This window comes from Notamacropus eugenii, chromosome 2 (assembly GCF_028372415.1).
Source record: "Notamacropus eugenii isolate mMacEug1 chromosome 2, mMacEug1.pri_v2, whole genome shotgun sequence".
Classification (NCBI taxonomy): Eukaryota; Metazoa; Chordata; class Mammalia; order Diprotodontia; family Macropodidae; genus Notamacropus; species Notamacropus eugenii.
Window position 1 is genome coordinate 343,808,092 of NC_092873.1, and position 18,012 is coordinate 343,826,103.

General features: G+C 46.3%; 1 protein-coding gene and 1 long non-coding RNA gene across 2 annotated transcripts; one reads left to right on the forward strand and one right to left on the reverse strand.

Moving 5' to 3' along the window:
• Nucleotides 1–5,116: 5,116 nt before the first annotated feature.
• LOC140528216 (uncharacterized) lies at nucleotides 5,117–6,482 on the reverse strand. Its single transcript, XR_011975109.1, has 2 exons — nucleotides 6,060–6,482; nucleotides 5,117–5,623 (listed from the first exon to the last, which is right to left on the reverse strand). It is a non-coding gene; the product is annotated as an uncharacterized lncRNA (long non-coding RNA).
• A 436-nt stretch (nucleotides 6,483–6,918) lies between these two features.
• On the forward strand, nucleotides 6,919–17,949 carry SMARCD2 (SWI/SNF related BAF chromatin remodeling complex subunit D2). Its single transcript, XM_072645842.1, has 13 exons — nucleotides 6,919–7,332; nucleotides 13,464–13,648; nucleotides 13,875–13,917; nucleotides 14,255–14,377; nucleotides 14,641–14,808; nucleotides 15,026–15,121; nucleotides 15,278–15,379; nucleotides 15,470–15,631; nucleotides 15,865–15,962; nucleotides 16,149–16,284; nucleotides 16,428–16,550; nucleotides 16,716–16,817; nucleotides 16,958–17,949. The coding sequence occupies exons 1-13, from the start codon at nucleotides 7,117–7,119 to the stop codon at nucleotides 17,009–17,011; spliced, it is 1,608 nt and encodes a 535-aa protein (XP_072501943.1). The 5' UTR covers nucleotides 6,919–7,116; the 3' UTR covers nucleotides 17,012–17,949.
• Nucleotides 17,950–18,012: the final 63 nt, after the last annotated feature.

Genomic DNA, 18,012 nt, shown 5'->3' on the forward strand with positions numbered 1-18,012 from the left:
CAAACACACACACGTATTTATGTGTATGTATATATGTGCGTATGTAACATATATATGTAATTTGATCCTTACAACAACCCTGTGAGGTAGGTATTATTACCCCATTTTACAGATGAGGAAACCAAGACTAGAAGCTGTGACTTACCAATACTCACACAATTAGCAAGGACCTGAGGAAGGATCTGAACTCATCTTCCTGACTCCAAGTCCAACATTATGTCTACGGTAATACCTGGCTACCAACACTTGGCTGCCAAATCTAACTGTTTCTTCTTATTCTTCATCCTTGACCTCTCTGCATCCACTGACACTGTCATTATATTCTCCTGAATATTCTCTCCTCTCTAGTTTTTTGTGATATTGTTCTCTCCTGGTTCTTCTACTACCTGTCCAACTGCTCCTTCTAAATCTCCTTTGCTAGATCTTTATCCAGGTCATGCCCGCTAACCATGGGTGTCCCCCCAAGGGTCTGTCCTTAACGCTCTTATTTTCACCTTCTATAAAATTTCACTTGATTGCATTCAATTGATCTATAGCTATAGCTATATAGTTGTAATCTATGTATCCATACGATGGCCATACATATATCTCTACAGATATTTATAGTTAGATATCTATATTTATCTATCTAGGCTTACTCATTTTCACCTACTCTCAGACAAATCTATATTATCAAAGTAGGATCATAACTATAAAGTTGCATTCAAAGAGGTTAAATGATTTGCTCAGAGTCAGAGTAATAAGTATTTAAAGGGTGATTTGAACCCAGATCTTACTAAAGCCAGCCCAGTCTTTTAGCCACTACCACCATGCTTGTCTCCCCTTTGGCAAGAACTGCTGGAAAAAACAGAATGTAACTTTTGGAGGAAAAAAAATTCAGACCATTGTTTTGTTTGACTAAACATTTGTTAAAAGGGTGAGTTTTTCTTTATTTCTTTTGGAGCATTAGATAGTAATTAGAAAAAGGAGAAAAGAGAGTTACTAAATTCTTTTTTAGATATATTTATTGAAGAAGGAAGTTCAGAACAAGACACAGAAAAAAAGTTTTGGAATTATTTTGAATTTATCATATACATTAACAAAACAAGTTGCACATAATAGAGATTTTCAGTTTCATATACAAAAATAGCGATTTAGACCATCATCTTACACTATAAGATTTCAAATATATATTCAACAAATGTAAAAGGTCATATCATAAAGAAAAACTGGTGAAAAATGGAATGGATTGAGAGCTCTTTCATAGCTATGGCTATGAGGAGAACTAAAAGCCAAATAAAAACTAGAGAGCCTAAAAGATAAAGCATAATTTCCACCAAACAAAATTGAAAACTTTTACATGAACAAAATCAATGCATCCAGGATTTGAAGCAAAACGACTGAAGAAAAAAAATCTTGGCATCAAATATTTCTAATAAGGATCTAATATTCAAGTTATATTCCAAAGATAGGTCCTACACAAAACAAAACCTTCATGGCAGCTGTTATGTAAGAAGCTTGACTTAGGCTGGTCCGGTAGTTCAGGTTTGGGATTGAAACAAAATGAGATATCCATAGATGATCTAGCACTTAACAAAAGAAGGCATACTTAACAATAGCATGGAAAAGATATTCAATCAGGATACAGCACGATTTAATTAGGCCCAGATTCCCTTTCTCTTCATTTGCTGTGGTGGTATGCTAGTGAAAAGCATGGATCAGACTCCTCGTTTGCTAGATTTTTGTACTTAGGTAACTAGAAAGGTATGTCCAGGCTGACGAATACCTTTTGACTAGCTCCACATCCAACCAAAAAGGTTCTTTTTAGAGGACTAAACCCTATCTGATTATATTCCAAAAGTCTTCATGGACTCTTCCCATGCTCTTAAGGACTGAACCCATTGTCTGGTCTCTTGTTAAAATAGGAACATAGATCTAGAATCTATGCTTCTAGAACAGGGGTGAGGAACCTATGGTCTTGAGGCCACTTGTGGTCATCTAGGTCCTCAAGTTCAACTCTTTGACTGAATCTAAACTTCACAGAGCAAAATTTGCTCAGAAAAAGACATCAATCTTTTTTTTTTTTACCCTAAAGCTCAGAAGTTCAAATCTGGCCTCAGACGCTTACCAGCTGCGTGACTTAGGGAAAGTCATTTAACCCTTTTTGCTTTAGTTTCCTCATCTGAAAATGAGCTGGAGAAGGAAATGGCAAACCACTCCAGAATCTCTGCCCAAAAACCCTAAATGGGGCCATGAAGAGTCAGACACGACTGAACAACAACAAATGTTAAATATGTGGCATTAGGAACGCCCTCCACAAAGGTCTAGCTCAGTATATCCAGTCTTATATCTCAGCTAGCAGTGATTTTCAACTCTGGAACTAACCAAAAAGTTATTTGGATGGTGGAAAGGCAGAAAGATTCAGTGGATCCAAGACTCAAAATTGTTAAGAATTTCCATTCTTAAGTATGTTTGGCTTGACTTCACATGTGTAATTGATAGCATATTCTTTGCCTTCTCAATGGGTGGGGAGAGGCTGGAGGGAGGGAAAGAACTGGGAACTTTTCATCAGCTGAGCATGCCCATGAACAGAGAACTCTATGCACATGCCAGCATCACACAGAACTAACACTCTATAAATATTGTCAAATGGCAGCAGCTTTCTTTCTTTTTGAGTCATAGGCCAGTCACAGTCTGGTGAAGCCCATGGGCCCGTTCTCAGAATTATGTTTTTAAATACACAAAATAAATACATAGAATTATACAGGAAATTAATGATATTGAAATACAGATATCAAAACTTTTTAGAAACAGGCCCATAGCCCCCTGGTTAATAACCAATGATATATGACATTGAGACATGGAATATAATTGCCTCTGAATAACTAAAAATTGAGTATTTCATAGAGCAAGTGTGAGGAATCTGAGACCTCGAGGCCATATGTGGCCCTTGAGGTGCTCAAGTGTGGCCCTTTGACTGAACCCAAACAGGAAGGGAAGGGAAAAAGGAAGTGAAGGGAAGGGGGAAGGGAAATAAGCATTTATTAAGTGCCTACTATGTGCCAGGCACTGACTTAAGCAAATATTATCTCCTTTGAGTCTCACAACAACTCTACAAGGTAGGTAGTTATTATGCCCATTTTACAGTTGAGGAAACTAAGGCAGAGATAAGTGACTTGCCCACAGTCACATGGTTAGTAACAGTCAGAACTTCCTGATTCCTGGCTCTATCCATTGTGTCACCTAAATACTGGGAGCATCTTCTGTGGAAAACATTTTTTAAAAAATTAAAATTTTACTCTGAACTTAAACATCAAACAAAATCGGTATTTCCCATCTATACAGTAGAAAAGAAAAAGATGTGAAACTTTTACAAAGGAATATTTGCTTCAGAAGATAATCAAAAACAGACAAACATACTCCCCCAGAACATGTGAAAGGCACAATCCTCCTCCTCCCCTAGGCCACCTCAGTCTGTAGGGAGAGGAAGGGGATTAGGTTCACAGCTTAACTCAGTTCCAATGAAAGACAGTGCCAGTTCCAAGTCCAATACCCTCCTGTGGGTCAGAAGCCCAGGCATCATGACTCTTGGGGTTTCCCTGCCAGTCTGCTTCACCCCACCTGCAACCCTGGCTCCCAAGGCACCATGACTGGCACTCAGAGGCCCAGAGAATCACCTCTGACAGGTACCTGAAACTGAGAATAACAGAACAGAAACCAACATGCTCAAGACCATTTCTCCAAGCTGGGTCATGGGTTTACTTTATGAAAAGAGCACCACAGAAAAATGGTGGAGGAGAACCTGGTCTGTTCCTCTCACCATTTTAGACTCAGGTAAGAAGATTACTCCACCCAGGTGGAATTCCATGTTAGATAGCTTGGGCATATTCAAAGGCACACTCCATGTTAAAACTGGCCATACTCAAAAACTCAGGCTGCACACGAAACTGCAGATCTCTCTTATAAACTGCCTATTTTTCTTCTAAAATATATAACTTCACCCAGCACCTTTCAAAGCTGCCCTACTTGTCCGGTCTTCTTTTCAGCCTGCCTTCTTTTCTCTCCATTTTTGAAAAAAAAAAAAAGCCTCAGTGGCTTTTATCTTGGTTTTTTGTTCTTTTGGTCATCCTATCTCTATCTTCATTTGCCCTCCTTTCTCCCCAGAATGCCATAGGAAAAATAAAATAAAGCCTCTAGGACAAATATGCACAGAGCACATTCTGGGAAACATGGGGGCAGCAAAAATCTCACAAGATGTTCATGGACGGGTTGCAATCTGTATTGTTGAAAGGAACTTTTGAATCCAAGAAGTCATAAAACTATTCGATAAATTCACCCAGAATTCAGAAAAGAAAGAGCTCAGAATTGACCATTTATATCTTAAAGAAACAGAAATGGTATCTGAACTGAGGAATTTAATCTATGGTCTTATTTTATTAATTGTCAAACCATAGAATACTGGGGTAAAAGTTGTCATTCTTCTTTTTCTAGAAGTGTAAAATAAGGAACAAATAAAAGTTAAAAGATTTTACTCATGTCTTGTGGTCACATTAACCCTTTTCTCTCATAGAAGGATGGATTTTGGGTAAAGACTGAGGATGAGGAAGAAGGCCTTTGACAACTTCTCAGAAAGAAGGCTGCCGATCAGCAATCTACCAGAGGAATATAAGAAGCCAAACAAGTACTAAGATGGATTAGCTCTTGGGAGGAGGGGAAACCAGCAGTTTCTGTTCAGCCAAGCAGTTTGTGAAAAGTACCAAAGAATTGTAGGAAAAAGGTAATACAGAGGAACAAGAATCACCCCAGTGGGAGATCACACGGGCATAGATTTAGAGCTGTACGCCATCCAGAACAGATTTAGACTTTTAAAGTTAACCAGTGAAAAATTCTGTCCGCCTCCAGATAGAGAACTGATGGAAGCAGATTATTTTCACTCCATGAGTAATACGAAAATGTTTTGTATGACTTTATAAAAAAAGAGTTATCTAGTCCAGTCCACTTATTATATAGATGAGGAAGCTAAGGTTAAATAACTAATCAAAGTCACACGGATAGAAAGTGACAAAGCTGGCATGTGCACCAAGTTCATGTTTAGATTAAAACAATGAAAAGAACAGGTACCTAGATACTGAACCAGTTAGTGAGTCAATGAACATTTATTAAGCATCTTCTGTGCCAGGCACTATGCCAAGCGCTGGGGATACAAACAGGAAAATCAGTGTCTGCTCTCTAGGAGCTTATAATCTAATGGGGGAAAGTCTACACAAAAGGAAGCTACATTTTCTTTTCTATCTATATGGTTGCAGTCACTGTGCATTTTGTTTTCCAACCTCTGCTTACTTCACTTTGCATCAGTTCATGGAAGTCTTTTCATGCTTCTATGTATTCATCACAACCATAGGTTTCCCACAGCACAATGCAATTCCAGTATATTCACCCACTACAATTTGTGGAACCTTCCCCAGTCAAAACGTGGTTTCCAGTTCTTTGCTACCCCATGAAAATCAAATTACTTTAAATGCCGTAAGGGAAGATTGATGAGATGCTTCTTCCACCAACACCCTTTACAATGCATGTCAGAAGTTGTCTTCTTGTGTGTGTGAAGGAATCCTGCTTTGAAGCAATTCAGGCTGCCAATAATTCTCTGCCAAGCAGGGTTAGAGCCAGGATTAGAACAAGAGGTGAGTTCCTTCTGGAATCTCCATCTTGGGGAATGACCCTGACCAGAGACTTCTCCACCTCGCCCTCATGTCCCAAGGGCCCCCTTCTCTCATTAACTCCTTCTTGAACCTCCATTTTGAAGAGACTCAAACCAACCAGCCAACTTTCATTCTCTTTCTCCACTCCTCCACCCCAAGCCCCTGGGCACCCCCAACCCCTTCAAACTCCTTTCCCTGTTAGAGAAACAAAAGCAGGGCAGTTAGGAGCCTCAATGAATAGAGTGCTGGACTTGGAGTCATGGAGACCTGAGTTCAAATTCAGCCTCAAACGCACAGTAGCTCAGTGGCCCTGGGCAAGGCACTTCACTTGTTTGCTTCAGTTTCCTATTTCTGTAACGGGATGTCATGAAAAGCACTTACCTCCCGGGTGGTTAGAAGGATCACATCGGAGTGCTATATTAAAGGCAGCATTATTATTATTCATTAAAATGTAGTAAGTTCCTTGAGGGCACTTGTAGCCCCAGGGATGTAGCACAATGCCTGGCCATGGGAAGGGCGCAAATGCCCGCTGACTTAATCTAATGTGAACAGGCAATCAGTCACGCAGAGATGGGCAGCGGGGGCACGCGGAAGTGGGGGAAGGAGAGCAGCCCCCCGCAGCAGCCCCTCCAGCCCTGCCGAGACTGGATGGGCTGGTTTGGCGGGGACCTTGGTGCCTGGGCTGTCTCTCCCAGGCTGGGAATGAATGGGAAACCTGCCCTCGGCCACCCCCACGGGTCTCGGCCCTTAAGCTAAAGACAGTGACATTTACTAGGAGTTGATCAGAAGGCGGTGAAGGTGCGCGATAGCTTCGGGGTCTGCTCGGGTTTTTCCCCTCCTCCTGTCCTGCAGGGGGCGGGAGCACAGCTAGGAGGAGGAAGATGCCTCCGGCGGTCTCCCGGTTGGGGGCGGGGGGAAGGAGGCGGGGTTCTGGCCAAGGGAGGGAGGGAAGCCGGCAGTTAGAGGCGGTTCTCGCGAGGGGCGGTATTTGAGGGGTGTCCCTGGATTGGGTGAGACATGAGGTATAGGCGGGGCCTAGTCGGGGGCTGGGCGGAGTCAGTAGTTTGTTGCTGTCAGCGGGAAGTGGGGACATTGCTGCCCCTCCTCCACTCTCCACCCCCCCCCCCCCCCCCCCACTTCCACCGAGGGCTGAACTTCCAGCGGGTGGGTGCAGTACCGAGCCCAGATCAGGATTTCTCCGCCTCCTCCCCTCCCAGCCCAGGAGCGGAGCTAGGACTGACCCGATCCATACCGGATCAGTGCAGAGTTTAGAAGCCGGATCAGGAAATCTCGGGTCCCAGACCGGGAAATCCCGGAACCTGGATCAGTAAAGCTCGGAGCTCGGACCCGGAAGCCCCGGAGCTCGGATCGCGGAGGGGGTTCCTTGGGCGCGGAGCCCGGAACCTGGATCGAGGCTGAGACCAGACGGGACGGAACGATGTCGGGCCGCGGCGCGGGCGGGTTCCCGCTGCCCCCGCTGAGCCCCGGAGGGGGGGCGGTGGCGGCGGCCCTGGGGGCCCCCCCGCCCCCCGCGGGGCACGGGATGCTGCCGGGAGCGGCGTTGAGGGGCCCAGGGCCTGCAGGAGGCGCGGGGGGCCCCGGGGCCGCAGCCTTCCGCCCCATCGGGCCCACGGGACCCGCGGCGCAGTACCAGGTGCGGGGCCGGGGGCCGGGGCTGGGGCGGCGTGGGGCCCGCCGGGGCTCTGGTGCAGGGGCCTGGCAGAGGAAGCGGGACTCACGGTGCCAAGTTCAAGGGTCACTCCAGCCAGGGGTCAAGGCCAACTACAGTTAGGGTTGGGGGGCGGCCCTAGAACACAGAACACCAAGTCCGGGGCTTCCCAGGCCAGTGGCTTCCCAAGATAAGGGCACCATCATAGGGAACTCAGAGGTCATCCAGGCCTGCATCCCTCAATCCCCCATTTTACAGAGGAAGAAACTGAGTCCAAAGAGGTTAAGTCGCTTGGCTGAGGTCACATAGATAGTAAGTGTCCAATCTGAACCCAAGCCCTCTGATCCCCAGGCCAAGCCCTATGGGAAGGGCAGGTGGGTATGGAATGGGGGTTGGGGGAGATTTGGTGCACGTGTGAACCTGGGTAGGGCCTTCGTGCTAAGGCCAGCCTGCCCCAGGTTGTGGAGCAAAGGGAAGCTAGTTTGAGCACCTGAGAGTGAAATGCCACATTGGCTGATGAAAGGAGTGGGGTAAAAGGGCATGTGTGGAGGTGGAAATGGAAATGGGGCGGTGGGGTGTCGGTGCAGGTGGGGACAGTCAGGGCTAGAAGTGTGAGGTGCTCCTGAACAAAAGGAGGCCCCTAAGGAGTGTGGAGATTGTTGTAGGCAGAAAGAGCACCGAGGCCTTCCATGGGTAGAGAGGAATCCTGGGTTTCTGGGGGGATATGGACAAACTAGGGGAGGGTAGAATTACTTAGGGGTAGGGGATGGCAGCCCCATTGCAGGAGTGAGGTTTCCTAGGAAGATTTTGTTTCAGGCGTTTTCTGTTTTCTGGAGCCATGAGCCGGTAATGTTTTATCTTGCCTTGGCCTGTTATGGTTTTATGTAACTCCCAGTGGCTTTTTTGGAGGGAGAGGTGGTGCTGATGGGAAGCTTAGAATTTAAGTTGAATGGACCTCTTCCTCATGCACCAGGACCTCCAGAGGAGGTCCAGTGGGTTTCCTCCGTTGGGTTTTTCAGGAAATGGGATATAGCTGAGTTAAGCCAGGTAACCAGGATAAGTCCTTGGGAAAGGAGGCCTGGGCCTATGAGAGCCCAGCTCCAGGATAGTTACAGGCAGGCATTCTCAGCACTTCGCTGTCATTGTGTCTGGGAACTGATTGCAGTAAGAGGGTTCAGAGAGACTCAGTTGAGTGCAGGTCTTGGAGTTGCTTGGAGTTGGGCAATCCTAGAGGTCAAAGGTTAGTTACTTCTGCCCCTAGAAGGCAATACCTGACAGGGATTTGTGCTGGGCTCTAGTTAGTGGGGACTTCACACCTATTTAGCCCAGTTCCCCAATCTCTTAGTTGTTTTAGATTGTTTATGAATACTTAGGAGAGTCATATCCTCTCCTATCTTCGTTCTCTACACACATTTCATTTCCGTCCACTTTGGGCTATGCTGAAGACTAAACCACCTACCTTAGCATTGAATTTTCTTTGCTGATCCACTCAAAGTCTTTGGTTGCTCTGTTCCTCTTTTCCCTCCAGGCTGAGGGCATTAGAAGGAAAGCAGCTTACAGAGGTAGGGGAACACCTATGCATTCTGCTAGCACTCTCAGATGATAACTGTTAATAGCATTTTCCCCCTTCTTACCTTTCCCAGTTGATTGGATATGATAAGCCATATTGACCCTAGTCTCAAGGCCTTGAGGGAAACAGGTCCATCTTTCCTACCTCCTGCCTTGCTCATGAGGACTTTTAGAGCCAAGACGGTTCCAGGAAGATCCAAAAACAAACCAGTTCCTTGAGCCTATCATCTTTGACATGAATTACCAGTATCCTAGGCAGCTTCAAGCCTAGTATGGATTCAGGGCTAAACTTTTTTTTTAAACCCTTCCCTTTTTGAGATGATTAAATGGCATTGAATTATATTCCCTCTCAACTTTCTCTCCTCCCCTTCCTTCCTACTGTTGGGAGCCGTAGGAAGGGTTTACTCCAATATGGGATTCATGGAAATAGCCTTGAACATGGCAAATACAGAATCAGCCAGACTATTTAGTTCACAAGACTTTAGGGAATCAATGGTCCCTTGCTCCTGAGGGAAGGGCAGATCTGGATCTAGGGGAATTTGGCAGGCAGTGACGGGTGGGGACATTTTTCTGGACCACTGGCCCTCCTTGTGCCTAGACCACGATATCTAGGGGATAAAGAACTTTGTGATGCGGTATCAGTACTACTAGGAATGTCAGATGAGCTAGGGGAATAGGGACTGTGAGTGTCTGTGGTGAAAACTGAGGAAGGAGTTAGTGGGGGCCTGTTGAAAAATGAGGAACTTCTCAGTGACTGTTGGTATTTGGACAGCTCAGCAGTAGTATCCTAAAGACAGTGACGTCTGTTCCACTTTCATCTGAGACCTTTTTGGTTAGACATGACATGCAGGATCACTAAAGTGCATTTTGTCTCTTACAAAGTTACTGTTTGGAGCATCAGTCCAGAGGTATGTTGTTCCTGGGCTTCATTCTCTACCCCTGACCAGCCAGTCTTGTCTCAGTCCTTATTCTTGTTAAGTGATAAGGGCTGAACCAGTTCTTGATTCTGGCTCATTTTCAGTTCAAGGAAGGTGATATATCTCTGATAGTCCAGATAGTTAGAAGGTGGCATTGGTGCTAAGTATAGGGGAGAGTGCCCCAAGAACTGGTCCAGATAGACCAGGGAAAACAAGTCTGGTTCCCTAATTAGGGAACTGAGTCTGGGAGCTCTGGGTTTAGGATTGTCTCTTGGGAAATGGAATAGTTTTCTTAAACCAAGACACAATCCAGGAAGAATTTGGGGAGGAATTGAAGCAAACTGGGACATGACACTGTAGAGTGGTCTCTTTACTACAAGGGCATGTAAGCTTGTAACTCATCTGCCATATGGGAGAGTCCTGAGCCTACAGGAAAGCTAAGGCAAGAAGGTCTGGAGCAGATGTTTAAGCTAGAACCTGTACCCAGCCCTACCTTTTGCCTTTTCAGCTAGGCATTTACTCTGTTATCTGAGCACCTACCAAGAGTGGGTGTAGATGGTGCTCCAAGGATTCTGAAAAATCCAGGGGAGGAAGTATACAGTATGTGTGTGTGTGTATATATATATATATATATATATATATATATATATATATATATGTATATATACTTTGCACTCATCCCTCCTATTTGTGCCAAGCACAAGATTAGCAGGGCTGAGACATTGGATTTGGGGAGGTCTGATCAGGTATTTGGAAATAACTGGTCAAGCCATCAGCAAGTGTTGATTAAGTGACTATGTCCCAGCTACACTGTAGTAGGTGCTGGGGAAACAAGAACAAGAACTGAAAAGACCCTGGCCTCAAAGAACTTGTATTTCACAGAGTGAAACATCATGTTTGTACATATACAAAAGAAATTTTTAAAAAGATTATTTTGTTGGGGGAAGGAGTAGCTAGCATCTGGGGAATTAAGAGGGATTAGTACTTGAGCTGAGCACTGAAAGAGGCTGCGGATCCTGAGTCAGAAGTGAGGAGGGAGTGCACAGGTGCTGATTGTTGTCTTTGTCCTTGGTTCTCGAAGAGGACCATGATGTCAAGATAATGATATGACTTGCAGTTGACTTTGATTTGAGGGAAGGAGGGCTGTGCAAGGCCACCAACCTCACTTTCTCCTCCTGAGCCATCAGCGTCCAGTGGCCTGATATCCATCCCATCAAGACAACTGGAGATGCCCCCCGGGTGCAGTGGGAGATCCTGGCCCTTTTAGGCTAAGGTCTTATCAGATTCTTTCTTTGAGTGAGATACACCCATTTAATGAATAGGCCTCCTTAAGTAGTTACTCAAGGGATGGCTCATTTAATTAAAAAAAAAAAATCAAACTGGAAGGGAGAAGATCCTTAGGGTTTCTGGGTAAAAGAGAAACAGTTACTATTTAGTATTCATACAGAGAGAGGAAATGGAGGGTCTTTTGTATGTGAGGAACACCAAGAAGGCCAGATGAGCTGAACTGCAGAGTGCAGGAAGGATAGTTGAGTATAATAATGCCAGAAAGTTGGGAGGGAGACAGGTGGTGAAGGACTTTAAATGCCAAACAAGAGGAATTTGTATTTGAGCCTGGAAGTCATGGGGGAGCTGCTGGACTTTACTGAGCAGTGGACACATAGGCAGAACTGTGCTGTAGGATTATAACTTGGCAGCCAGGTGAAGAATGGATTGGATTAGAGAGACGAGGCAGGGAAGCCAATTTGGATGCTGTTGTTTTGGTCTAGTCCAGTGCCAATGAGAGCCTAAAGTTGTGACTGTATGAATGAAAGGAAAGCCAGGAATATGAGGCATATGGAGTCAGAAACTGTAAGACTAGGGAAATGATTGGATGCATGGGGAGAAGAAGTGTGAACACTTGGAGGTGATTCTGAGGTTGTAAGGAAGTTTTGAAGAAAGGTAGATTTTGAGGGAAAAATAATGAGTTCTGTTGAATTTGCGATGCCTACAAGATTTTAAGTTGGAAATGTCCACTAGGCATTTGCTGATGTGGGAGTGGACTAGAGGAGAGAGAAAGTAAGGTTTATAAATGTAGGAGTTATCTGCACAGAGATAATAATTGAACCCTTGGGATTTGAATGAGATAACCAAGATGGGGGAAATATAAGAAAAGAGGACCTAGGACAGAGCCTTGAGGTTACACCCCTAGAAGAAGATCTATATCAAGCAGAGGAGACTAAGAAGGAGCAGTCAGGTCAGAAGGCAGCTAAGACTGTGAAGAGGGAGTATCAGGGAACCAGTGTCAGATGCTTCAGAATTGTCAAAAAGGATGAGGATTAAGAATCCATGGCGTGTGCCAATTAAGAGAACATTGGTAACTTTGGAGACAGCAATTTTACTTAAGTGGATAAGATTGGAAGCCAAATTGCCAAGAGTTGAGGAGTGAGGGGAGAGGAAGTGGAGGCCATAAGTGTAGTTTTTTTCTAGGCATTTGGTTATAAAAGGGAAGAGAGATATAGAACAATAGCTGAGAGGATTGCAGAGTTAAGTCAAGGTTTTTTAAAAAAGTAGATACCTGGTCATGTTTGCAGGACTAAGGAATGGTCCACTCAATAATGAGAAACTGAAGGGTGTGTGTGGGTGGTGTTTTGATGATGATGATGATGATGATGATGTGGACAGGCAGTCAAGGATAGAATAGAAGCAGGGCATCTTCTCTCCCAGGTTAGTAGGTGCCTAAGCTTTGAGGGAAAGGCCCAATTTGGGTTAGGTATTTGGGGTATTTAAAAGTCCCAGTGCCTCTTCTTTGCTCTTTCTCCCTGCTTCCTAGATCTCTTTGCGGTGAGTTGATGGGGTGTAGAAACCCTTCTTCCTTCTCTTAACCCTTCCATAGACACAGTCTCCATTGTTAAGAGTCTCACCTCTTAAGGCCTCATGGCTTGGTGGTATTGGTGGCATAGGTAGAGATTGTTTTCTCCTAACCACAGAGGCAGTGACAGAGAGATGGGGGGTAGAGTCGAGGGAGGTAGGAGGGGCTGTTTGTGGCTTTGACTCACCATCTGTCTCTGAACTACTCTCATTAATGCAGCCACGTTATCAGTATTAGCCTGGCTTTAACATAACAGGTGGCAGTTTGTAGACTAGAATGGCCTGGCTAGGATGCTTTCCCTAGCTTGCACTGTAAGCCAGGGCAGAAGGGAGAGGCTCTGTGGTGCCAGGTGAAGAGACCTTGACAGGTTGCTCTGAGCCGTCTGGAAAGGCAGCCTGGGGAAAGGTAGCACAGCTGCATGCTGGGAACTAGAACCTGAGAGAGATTGGGTTCCTCCCACGAGTTCACTCTCTAGAGGAGAGATTTTCCCCTTGTTCTTTGTGCTCTGGTGAGGCTGCTCCCATCCTATTTGCTGGCACCACTGCCTGGGCGGTTGGTGGGGGTGGGGCAGGTGTGGCTTATATTTTTGCGTTCAGTTGCCTGCTCCCCTTTGTCTTCCACTGAGTCATCTCACTTTGTGGACTACTCAAAGCTCTACTTAGCTCAGGGTGGGAAATGTGCCATTAGTGACCAAGAGAACCAGGATGGAGGGGATAGGGGGAAGGCTTTGTCGAGCATACCCGGTAACCTATGCCCCAACTGTTCCACTTTCCCTGCAGCGCCCTGGTATGTCTCCAGGAAGCAGGATTCCTATGAGTGGCCTACAGGTGGGACCCCCAGCTGGTTCTCCCTTTGGCACAGCTTCTCCACTTCGGCCTGGGATGCCACCTACTATGATGGACCCATTCCGGAAACGTCTGCTTGTGCCACAGCCCCAGCCTCCAATGCCCACCCAGCGCCGAGGGTAAGTCTTATCTGTTTTCCCTGCCCTCCCTACCACTACCTTTCCCAACAGAAGAGTTTCTTCCTGGTCTCAGACCAAAGTGAATGAGGCTTATTTTCTTGCAGTCCTCTGCCAAGAGAAAGTTGAGAAACTAGGGCTTGGGGCAAGAGAAGTGATGGGGAGAGATGGTTTGTGTGTACTCATTAAGCCCATGGATGAGGGTCTGATGTCTCTGCTTCCTTCCCAGGCTGAAGAGAAGAAAGATGGCAGATAAGGTTCTACCTCAGCGAGTACGTATTAGGCTTGGGAGGAAAGCCCTGTGGGCAACTGGCAAGGAGAGGGAATTCCCTTAAATTAGATGCAATCTAGAGTGGAAAGAGAATGAAACTAGGGAGTCACAGGACCTGAGTCTTCCTACCTATGTGACTTTGGACAAGTCACCTAATCTCTCTGGGCCCCAGTTTCCTCATCTGTAAAATAAAGGGGTTGGACTACATGACTTCTAAGATCCCTTCTAGTCCTAGATCTTTGATCCATAAATGCAAACATATTCAGCTGATATGGGGTTGGAGAGGTAGCTAAGCTTGTTTGATGCTTACTTATCCTTCTCCCTTCCCCAACCACAAGATCCGGGAGCTAGTCCCAGAGTCTCAGGCATATATGGACCTCTTGGCCTTTGAGCGTAAACTGGACCAAACAATTGCTCGTAAGCGAATGGAGATCCAGGAGGCCATCAAGAAACCATTGACGGTATATATATTCCCTATTCCATTCCTCTTCAAATTCTCTTGCCTTTATTCTAGCATCAGTGGTCTAGGGTGGAGTTGGGGCAGGATTGTTGGGTTTTTCCATCCTCTCACCCAGCTTAGGAGGTATGGCTGTTTTCTTGCTCCTAAAGTTTGGACTTGATCTAGAATTGGGATTGGGGCTTACTTTAAGGCAGTCCTTTTGAGGTGGCTGGCTGTCTTTTTCACATGAGCTAACCAAGAGATGCCCTGTCTTTTTTTACATAGCAAAAACGAAAGCTTCGAATCTACATTTCTAACACGTTCAGCCCCAGCAAGGCAGAAGGTGAAGGGGCAGGAGCTTCAGGAGCTACAGTGGGAGCCCCAGGGTCAGTTCCAGCAGGAGACAAAGTAGCCTCCTGGGAACTTCGAGTGGAGGGGAAGCTACTGGATGATGTGAGTTGAAAATGAAAGGGGTTTGTGGAGAGAGGACAGAAGGGAGATAAGAGATGTTAGATTATTATTGGGAACCCTGCCACTCCTACCCTACCATTACCCAAAGTCCTGTTTCAAAGGCCCAAATGCCTCTTCAAGACCAGAGTAGGCCTCACTTTTGTTTGCAGGAGAGGGGGGAATCTGATGGCCTAATTAGCCCTTCCATCCTGTCTCTTAGCCCAGCAAACAGAAGAGGAAGTTTTCTTCATTTTTTAAGAGTTTGGTTATTGAGCTGGACAAGGAGCTTTATGGACCTGATAATCATCTGGTGGAGGTGAGATCAGCCTAAGCCAAGGGAGAGAGTAATGTGATACTGTGAACTTTGGGCCACAGCTTTGGGAATCACACTTTGATATGTTTGGGGGCCGTAGTCTTACATGTGGGGAAAGCATATGTATTGTTCCATACAACGGACCCTTCTTCCCCTCAGTGGCACCGTTTGCCTACAACCCAAGAGACAGATGGCTTCCAAGTGAAACGCCCTGGGGACCTTAATGTCAAGTGTACCCTTCTGCTTATGCTGGATCATCAGGTGATTTCCTGGAGCTGCTCTGGTGAATACATAGTTGCCTGTGTGGCAGCTGGGCTTCTGCTCTGACTTTCCACCCTGGTCTCTCCACAGCCGCCCCAATACAAGCTGGACCCTCGGTTGGCTCGGCTCCTCGGTGTGCACACCCAGACCCGGGCTGCCATCATGCAAGCACTGTGGCTGTACATTAAGCACAACCAGTTGCAAGATGGGCATGAGCATGAATACATCAACTGTAACCGCTACTTTCGCCAGGTCAACACTCCAATATCCCTTCTGTGCCTCTGTCATGCTCTCTGCTTATCCCTTTCATGCCCGCCTCCCTAAGTCCTTTTTGAAATAACTTTTGCTTCACATTAGTCTGCAAGACTGCTGATCCTGTAAGCCCTGAGATGCCCTGTGTACCCTTCCCAGACTTTAGCCAGCTACCCCACCCCTTTCCCTGTCTACAGCCTAGCCTTGTCTTACCCAAGTTGCTCCTTCCCTAGATCTTTAGCTGTGGGCGTCTTCGTTTCTCGGAGATACCCATGAAACTGGCTGGGCTGCTGCAGCATCCAGACCCCATTGTCATCAATCATGTCATCAGGTAAACAAGTGGTTTGGAGGCTTAGAAGGACCACCCTTACTTTGGTTCTTTAGGAAAATGGTGAACCCTTTTGCATCTGCTGTCCAGAAACTAACGAGGTCCTAGGGTTGCATGGGGGAGTGGATAGCCCCAGGATCTGTGTGTTCTGTATGTCATCCCATCCTCTTCCCTTCTGGTTTGGCCTAGTGTGGACCCCAATGACCAGAAGAAGACAGCTTGTTATGATATTGATGTTGAGGTAGACGATCCACTCAAGGCACAAATGAGCAACTTTCTAGCCTCCACCACCAACCAACAGGAGATTGCATCCCTGGATATTAAGGTAGGCTTCTGCCCTCTAGGGGTAAGCTATGATAGTTCCTCCTTGTCCCCATGCCCTAGAGACCCCATGGGATGGGGTATGTTATGCAGGGCTTTGAGCAGAACCCCAGGGAGAATGGGTTTGCTTGACACAACTCTCCTCAGATCCATGAAACCATTGAGTCCATCAACCAGCTGAAGACTCAGAGGGATTTCATGCTCAGTTTCAGCACTGACCCACAGGACTTCATTCAGGAATGGTTGCGTTCTCAGCGACGAGATCTAAAGGTATGAGAGAATGAGTCAGGGAGGGAGGTAATAGAATATGTTGACTTCCAATCTGTGGGTTTGACTTTAGAGCCATTACCATCAGGGATACCAACTCATTCTTCCTCCCTACTCCTTTGTTGGACTGTTAGGGGTGCTCTCATGGTTTCTGCTCTCTCCAAATAGATCATCACAGATGTGATAGGTAACCCGGAGGAAGAAAGGAGAGCTGCTTTCTACCATCAGCCCTGGGCCCAGGAAGCTGTAGGGAGGCACATTTTTGCCAAGGTGAGGACTAGTCAGGGTTTCCAGGTCTCAATAGGCCTAGATGAAAAAGGCCAATCTTCCTTTTCCTTCCAGTTATGAATTTGCAGATCTTATGCTCACCTGTCTTTTATTTCTCCTTCCCCTTGTTCCCCCACTCTCAGGTGCAGCAGCGCAGGCAGGAACTGGAACAGGTGCTGGGAATCCGCCTGACCTAGCAGCTCAGGGAGCCTTCTTTATTCCTGCAACCACTCCCTCCTCAGACTGGAATGGTGCCACCCTCTGTGCCCCAGCTGGGTTTAGAGGGAGGTGGGATAGGATGGGGTGGAGAAGCCTCCACCACCCCATCTCCCCAGCTTTAGTTGCATAAATGTAGTCATAGGATTCATAGTCGCTTGGGCCCCACAGCCTTATTATTCACTTTTGCGTTAGCTTTAATTGGTTCAGCAGATGCCTCCTCTGTCCTTATGGGCAGTCCTGAGCAGGACGTCTGGGGGCTGTGGCAGCCCTAGGGGGTTGGGCTTTGATATTGTAATTGCAAAATTTCAAAACCAAATACCCCTGGGTTTTTATGTTTACAGGTGTTGACCTCATGGAGGTCAGAGCTGGCTTCAGGGAGCCAGACAGGGGTAAAAGGGCACATCCCAGGCTCTCCCTGGCCTTTCTAAACCAAAGTTCTTTGCCATTCCCACAAGCCCAGTGTCATTGCTGGTCTCTTCCTTTCCTTCAGGTATTTGCACTATTTGGGGAACAGGTTTTCTAAGTGGGAAACACCTTTTTGTACAAGGATTGGTTGGGGGGTCTTCCTAGGAGCTCTACCTGGTGCCTCCCCTTCATTTTCTTAATCTATGCAAGCGGCTCAAGGGCTCCGGCCGCCATCATCTCTTTGGGTGTCAGGCAGTGGTCCCAGCTTTGCCCCTACATTGGGGTAGAAGGGGGTGGGATAAAGTGAAGTCTTCCTTAGGAAGACTAAACTCCTTTGGCCTCAGAAAGGCCAGAGGGGAAAGGGTAAGGGAAGTATGGAAGTATGGATGTTTGCATGGTGGAAGGGAAGGGTGTTGCTGCCCCATGGGGGCTGGGGGAAGGGGAGTGGATAGGGTGGCAAATACCATTTTTTGGCTAGTTTGGAAATTTCCAAATAAATACTTTTTGTTTATTGGTGCCTTCTGAGTGTAATCACTAAACGTTTCTGGGTTGCAACGAAGGGTAGCAAAGACTA